Source organism: Euphorbia lathyris, chromosome 4 (assembly GCF_963576675.1).
Source record: "Euphorbia lathyris chromosome 4, ddEupLath1.1, whole genome shotgun sequence".
Taxonomy (NCBI): Eukaryota; Viridiplantae; Streptophyta; class Magnoliopsida; order Malpighiales; family Euphorbiaceae; genus Euphorbia; species Euphorbia lathyris.
Genome location: NC_088913.1, coordinates 17,957,902 through 17,965,233, shown reverse-complemented (window position 1 = coordinate 17,965,233; position 7,332 = coordinate 17,957,902). Strand labels below are relative to the sequence as shown.

Below are 7,332 nucleotides of genomic sequence, written 5' to 3'. Positions count from 1 at the left end.
AATGCTTAACCTTCAAGTTTACACATAATTATAATTTGAATTTAATGGCTATCTTAGTCAACTGTTAAAAAAAGCAAAACACTTATTTTTGATCTATAAACTAAAATTTCAAAATCAATTAAGATTAAAATCATCTATTAAATCTCTAAACTAAAAAAAATCATAAATTGAATTTTTATCCCATCTTAAAATCAGAAACTATAACTATTTGATATAGATTGTAATGATATTTGCGTTGACTCAAAATGGATTTGGAGAAAGACTTTGAATGATTTTTTATGAGGATCCAATTGATGGTTTTTGCTTAGAACGGTGACTCAATTGACTGATTGAAGATTTTGATAGTTTTAGGTCCTAATTGACTTTGAAGTTTTAGTTTGGAAATCCAGATAAATATTATGTCTTTTAAAAAATATATCATTATGTTATTTTTTTTATATAATATTGTATACAAAAGTTCGGGAGAAGAATATATTTTTAAATTCGGCGAAATATTTGTGTTATAGTTTGAATTCGGCAAAATATTTGATTTTTTTATCCAACCCGTACAAAATACAATATATTCTTTTTTTAATTCACGTTTAATCATATGTTTGTGATCGGTTACGAGTAATAAAATGACGCACATGTGAAGTGAAATGTACATGAGAAAATTCATGACCGAGAAGATAATTTGATGTTAATTTCTCCAATTGATTAAACTTGTCAACGTTAGGGATAAAATTGTTTTTGACTGCCGACATTAAGGATAAAATTGCACAATTTTAGATATTAGGGTAAAATTGTAAAAGTTAGGGGTATTTTTATACTTTATTCCAAAGTAAAAAATCCATTTAAATTATTGTTTTTTTTATAGAGTTTATATTATTTGTTATTTTATTTTATTTTTTTTTAGAAAATGCCCTAACTTATTTCTGTTCTCTTGGTCAGGCAAATTTCTCCTTGATCCTCTCCGTTTGAATCTCAAATCTTGAAAGTAAACTTAATTGTCATGAAGAAAACTTGGACCGCTCTCTGCTTCGTTGCGTAATTAAATAATCTATCTGGTAAATTTTCTCTCAAATCTGTGAATTGCTCATCTGATTTTTTTTGCAGTTTTTGTGGTTGATATTAGCAAAACACCCGTTTGATAGGGTTTGTAATATTTAAATCGGAAATTCTCTTCGCAATTTGGTTTGTCTGAGCTGATTCTCGTTGCCAGATTCGGAATTCTCCTTTTTTGTTGGTTAGGGTTTGTTTTTTGTTTACCTCAAATTATGTTAATTTTCCCATTTTTTATAATAGGACGTCATGTTATATGAATTAAAAATAGTAATTCATGCTTTGGTTACGTATTTTTGCTGATTTATTGTCATTTACGAGTAATCTGCTACTGGTATTGATAATTAATTTCGAAGAAATTCGTTTAATATGTAGAATAATTTGTTCTTCTGGGTTTGTGGTTATATCATGTAATGGCGTCTCAACGTTTGAAGTTTTGAGTGTTGTGTTTCTTGATGCTCAAGGTTCCTGCAAGTTGGATACATTTGGAGGGATTCTTCTGTGGTACTTGTCATGGGTGCACCTAAACAGAAATGGACAGCAGAAGAAGAAGCAGCTCTGAAAGCTGGAGTTGTTAAACATGGGGCTGGCAAATGGCGAACAATACTTAAAGATCCTGAATTTAGTGGTGTCTTGTATTTGAGATCAAATGTGGATCTTAAGGTTGGCTCTCTGGTGCATTCTTATTAGGATGAATATCTGTTTTTCCTAGAATGAATTCAGTATTACTTCGCTTGTTTAGGTACTTTATACCGATTCAAATTTTCTGATTTCAGCTTAAAATCTTTCTCATGATTCAATGGTTAATGTGGATTCTTCTTTATTTGGTTAGGATAAATGGAGAAATATGAGTGTTATGGCAAATGGATGGGCTTCCCGTGATAAGTCAAAATTAGCTATTAAAAGGGTACATCATGTCCCTAGACATGAAGAAACCCCTGTGGTTTCCAATGCTGCTGTTCACAGTGATGAGGATTTTTCAGATTCGAAGTCTATTGTGGTTGCTAATCCTCTGATTCAGACAGCTGGTCCAAAGAGAAGTACTGTAAGGTTAGGCAAGTTTGTATACTCAATATTGCATGTCTTAATTGATATGTTAATATAATTTCTCAGTTTAACTATGATATTGACCCTAATCAGTACCAAACATTTGGATTTTAATCATATTATTGATAATCGTATACAAGAAGTCATGGTATTATATATCAGATATCTGTCAGCACTTTGGTTCTTTTGCACTTCTGCAAGAAAAACCAGAGCTTACAATTTCCAGAGAAGATGTTCTGTGGATCTTGTGTAACGCTTCAGGCCCTAAATAAGAATTATCACACGTATATCTCCCTTAACTATTTAGCCATGCAGTATATGATAGGTTTTGTTATGCCCAAGCATACTTTATCAGTGTGCTATAAGATCTATTTTCTTGACCTTGTAGGCTAGATAATCTTATAATGGAAGCTATAACTAGCTTGAAGGAGCCCGGTGGTACGAATAAGACAACCATTGCTTCATACATAGAGGTAGTCTTCTATTTGTATTATGTAGATCTTATTTTTGTTGCCTTTTTCCCCATTTTGTTTATGCTATTTATCTGCAGAAATTACATCATTTCTTTATATCTTTATGTCTGAAATTAGCTTTTTCTACTGGCTGACTTTCTCAGCTTATTCTGTAGGAACAATATTGGCCACCTCACGACTTTAAGAGAATCTTGTCAGCAAAATTGAAGTATCTGACATCAAATGGCAAGCTTATTAAGGTATTTATGATCTTTACCCTGGAGCTATGGTTGTAAATTTGTGTCATGCTCACTTTATGCTATGCGTGTACCAATAACTAAAAAGACTATGTGATTCTTGGATTATCTATTTTCCAGTTTTATTGATACTATATTAACTTGAGTTATTTTATTTGGGTGTGGATTGTTGAGAGAGCTAAAAGATGCAGTTGGTGACTTGATTATGTTATTCTGTGATTATAAACAAGTGGGTCCACCCATGATTAAATTTTTCTGTAAGTAGTATGGCATGCTGTGATAAATTGTGGGTTTTGCTTAAGCTGTAGATTGTTTTTTCATCAAAATTTGTTTCTAGACTTTCCAGATAAGGATGCAAAAAGAAAATCTTATTTATTTATCCCTGTCTGCGACTGTGTTTTTATTGGCTGTTTGATGCAGTGGAAGAGTTTAGGGGAATGCGAACTCAAAAGGTAGGCTAGAATGTAGTGGGTTGGAACAGCAATAGGTTTAGAGAAAAACCGTAGAACTAAAATTACTTAGGAAAACTGAAAACTGAAAACAATTAAACATATAAATCCTATATTAAATACTGGAAAGGATCTTATCCTCTAAAGTTAAATGATGTTTTTGAGACTTGGATTAAGATATTAATTATTTGTAATCACATTATTTTGATGTTGAATAGCTCCCAAACATTGTCAAACATCAAGTTTGTTTGTCCTAAGTGCTATAATTTAGATTTGGTCTTCAAAAGGCTGGTTGTGCTCTTAGTGCTTCTGTTTCTGGTGTAACCCATTGACTATGAATCTAGCCTGCAAAGCCCAACACTGGGTTTGAGGATTTGCTTTGGATGCTTTTTTTTCCCCAAACGAAGTGGTCTTGTCATGTTCATCTACACCTGAATTTTTTTTACATGATCATTGGTTGAATTTTTTATATCTTGCTTTCTTCAATAGCTAGTAATTGTATATTTATTTCGGAGTACCAATTCCTCCTGTTATTCTTGAAGGTTAAGCGCAGGTATAGGATGGCACCTTTAACAATTGGTGATAAGAGAAGAACTTCTTCCATGTTATTGTTGGAGGGAAAACAGAGGATAACTCCGAAACTTGAGAGGGATGATTCCAATATGCTGACAAAGTCTCAGATTGATTTGGAGATTGCCAAGATGAGAACTATGACTGCACAAGAAGCTGCAGCAGCAGCTGCTCAAGCAGTTGCAGAAGCAGAAGCTGCTATAGCAGAAGCAGAAGAGGCTGCAAGAGATGCAGAAGCTGCTGAAGCTGATGCAGAAGCAGCACAAGCATTTGCTGAAGCAACTGTGAAGACAATGAAAGGAAGGGCTCCTCCCAAAATGGTAAAAACCCTTTCCTGCATCTTTTTCGTGATGGTATGTGTCTATTTACATGGAAAGGGACACCGAGAAATCATATTTGTAAAAGAATATAGGAAACAAAAACATGGGAGACATGTGAATAATAAAAATATAAAGGTATATCTATTTTTTTTTTTAAATTATAAAGAGGTATGTTTAATAAATTTTATATTATAGAATTAAAAGAAATACATACAAGTCACCTAATTGGGGGGAAATAGAGGTTTTTTCATTTCGGAAGCTTGTAGAAGATGACCTAGAAAAGATTAGGGATTGACTCAACATCCTAAGAAACGAGTTTCCAAATTCTAAAAATTGAGTTTCAATTTTTTTTTAATTTCAGAAATGTCGGTGGCGGAGATGCGTATGTTGAGATGGATGTGTGGTCACACGAGAAAGGACCGGGTGCGTAATGAAATAATTAGGACAAAAGTAGGGGTTACATCTATTGAGAATAAAATGAGAGAAAACCGACTAAGGTGGTTTGGCCATGTGAGACGTAGAGCGCTTGATGCGCCGGTTAGGAGAACCGAAGAGTGGCAAAGGGATGTAGTGGTGAGGGGTAGGGGAAGACCTAAGCAAACTTGGAGGAGGGTGATCGAGAGTGATATGAGTTTATTGGGAATTGAGGAAAATATGGTAGTGGATAGGACGGAGTGGAGGGAGCGAATCTGTGTCGCTGACACGACTTGATTTTCACGGTTTTATATGATGGTTCATGTTAGCCGACCCCGAATCATTTCGGGACTAAGGCTTTGTTGTTGTTGTTGTTGTTGTTCAGAAATGTGACCCTAAACTTTTCGCACAGAAGTTCCCGAAAGTGCCATTTCCGAAACATTTATGTAATGTGATACGCTTTAAAATCAAAGTTCCCGTGCAACGAATGTGTTTATTTGAAAGGAAATTAGCTGTGTGACTTGACCATGGCCAACATGCTCGTGAAATCAAAATTGGGAGGAGAATTTTGAGAAACCTTGTTCTTGTAGATCTCTCAGAAACACGCTTGCTTGACATAATTTAATCTCTTAAACTAGAAATGATGCAGGCAAATCTTATTAATACTACTTAAACTTTGACATAGTATTTCTAATGGCTATCTTGTACCTAGGAATATGAAATGTTTCTTCTCCTTTTTTCATTGCTTTACTTCAAAACTTTACCACTTTGCGATCATAAGTTAAGGTCTTTGCAAATATGTTCAGATGATCCGTGTTTGATAGAGATATGATATGCGGAAGGCGAAGATCGATATTCATCAGATGCTGACAATGCATGCTTGTAAATATGAAAGGCCTTGTAGGGTACACACTGTATTTATCTGTGGATCCTGATGGAAAAGTAGATTCCAATTGCATAGGCAGGTTTTCCTTGTAAACAGCTTCAAATGCATAGATTAGCTTTTCTTTCTGATGGTAGTTAAGTTAGAATGCAGAAAGAAACTGGAGCAGTTGGAATCCGTTGGAATGTTTGTTTGTAGTATTTTGTAGTCCTTTTTTAGACAGTCTTTTATTTAATCTTTTTTTGTAATTTGTTTTGATTTTCATGCACATAAGCTTGATTAAGCCTAGACAATGTAGCTTGTGTTCACATGAAGAAACATGTGCCTGGAGTAAATTACATTTTGCAAAAAGACCTTTTAATCAAACTATAGGATGTGTTATAATTTGTTAATTCATATTTGATGATTTTGTTAATAGCTGTTTGTGTAAAATGATAAATAAGGACATGATAAAGTTTTTATTTGAGGTTAAAGGGTAGTAATTAGGGGTAAAAATGTCTTTCAAAATAGATGGAGCAATAAGCAAATAAAAAAAGCTTCTAAAATCAATTTTTTCAAAATTAGTTTTTTGGACTCAATAAGCTCTTTCAAATTTCTCTTACCAAACACCAGTATTAGAGATTTGGAGATTTGATTAGTCAAAACTTCTAAAGTGGTTCAAATCTCTAATTTTATCCAACTAATAGGAAACTCTTCAGTCCAACCCGTTCTAGCTTGCCCAACTAATTTATTTTATATTAAAAAAAATAAAAAATAAAAGAATTAAATTATGATTAGTATAAAATGACAATAGCAATTCAATTAAATATCTTTTAAAAAAAAGCAATTCAATTAAATATAGACTTTTTATATATATATTTTTTATATTGTTTTATGAAATATTAATAGTATGCAAAAGAAAATGCTACATGATGTATTATATGTATTATATTTGATGGAGTTATGCCGGGAAGATCTCGGAAAACCAGTTTGGTTTTATGCCGGGAAGATCAACTATGGAAGCCATCCATCTAATGAGACAATTAATGGAGCACTATCGAAATAAGAAGAAAGACTTGCATATGGTTTTCATTGACTTGGAGAAAGCATATGATAAGGTACCAAGGGAAGTACTTTGGTGGGCCCTGATAAGGAAAGGCATTTCGCGGAAATATATTGACATCATAAAGGACATGTATGAGGGAGTATGCACGAGTGTACGTACTAGTGTTGGGAAGACTGAAGAGTTTCCTATTATGATTGGAGTGCATCAAGGTTCCGCACTAAGCCCATTTCTTTTTGCCATCGTTATGGATGAACTAATAAGTTCACTTCAAGATGGTATACCATGGTGCATGCTGTTTGCAGATGATATTGTGTTGGTTGATGAGACGAAAGAAGGAGTGGAGAGGAAGTTGGAACTATGGAGACAAACTCTAGAATCTAGAGGCTTTAAGTTGAGTCGAAGTAAGACAGAATATTTGGAGTGTAAGTTTAGCGGCCATAGGAGTAGGGAGGCAGGGACAATCACCCTAAGTGGGAGAGTTGTTCAGGCCTCGGATTGCTTCCGGTATTTAGGACCTATTATCCAAACGGATGGAGAAGTAGATGGAGATGTTGCTCATAGGATTAAAGCTGGTTGGTCGAAGTGGAAGAGTGCTACGGGTTTCCTTTGTGATCCCGGCATGCCTAATAGATTGAAGGGAAAATTCTACCGGACGGCAATTAGACCAGCATTGTTATATGGTACGGAGTGTTGGGCAGTGAAACACTGCCACATCCATAAGATGTCGGTGGCGGAGATGCGTATGTTGAGATGGATGTGTGGTCATACGAGAAAGGACCGAGTGCGTAATGAAATAATTAGGACAAAAGTAGGGGTCACATCTATTGAGAATAAAATGAGAGAAAACCGACTAA

The 7,332-nt window shown here is 34.3% G+C and overlaps 1 protein-coding gene across 4 annotated transcripts; it reads left to right on the top strand.

Moving 5' to 3' along the window:
* The first annotated feature begins 889 nt into the window (after nt 1-889).
* LOC136227432 (telomere repeat-binding factor 1) lies at nt 890-5,825 on the top strand. 4 transcript variants are annotated; one of them, XM_066016095.1, is made up of 7 exons: nt 890-1,046; nt 1,506-1,704; nt 1,874-2,091; nt 2,477-2,561; nt 2,717-2,800; nt 3,789-4,136; nt 5,357-5,825. In XM_066016095.1, the coding sequence occupies exons 2-7, from the start codon at nt 1,555-1,557 to the stop codon at nt 5,369-5,371; spliced, it is 900 nt and encodes a 299-aa protein (XP_065872167.1). In that variant the 5' UTR covers nt 890-1,046; nt 1,506-1,554; the 3' UTR covers nt 5,372-5,825. The 4 variants fall into 4 exon arrangements, with proteins under 4 accessions (XP_065872167.1, XP_065872164.1, XP_065872165.1 ...); XM_066016092.1 differs by lacking the exon at nt 5,357-5,825 and adding an exon at nt 4,498-5,335; XM_066016093.1 differs by lacking the exons at nt 890-1,046; nt 5,357-5,825 and adding exons at nt 1,075-1,225; nt 4,498-5,336.
* The last annotated feature ends 1,507 nt before the right edge of the window (nt 5,826-7,332 follow it).

What these genes read in the sequence shown, in the direction of transcription:
- LOC136227432 (XM_066016093.1), top strand. Translation starts at nt 1,555, where the DNA reads ATGGGTGCACCTAAACAGAAATGGACAGCAGAAGAAGAAGCAGCTCTG. An exon ending in GATCAAATGTGGATCTTAAG is followed by an intron (nt 1,705 to 1,873) that starts GTTGGCTCTCTG and finishes TTATTTGGTTAG; the next exon opens with GATAAATGGAGAAATATGAG. An exon ending in GAAGGGCTCCTCCCAAAATG is followed by an intron (nt 4,137 to 4,497) that starts GTAAAAACCCTT and finishes TTTTAATTTCAG; the next exon opens with AAATGTCGGTGGCGGAGATG.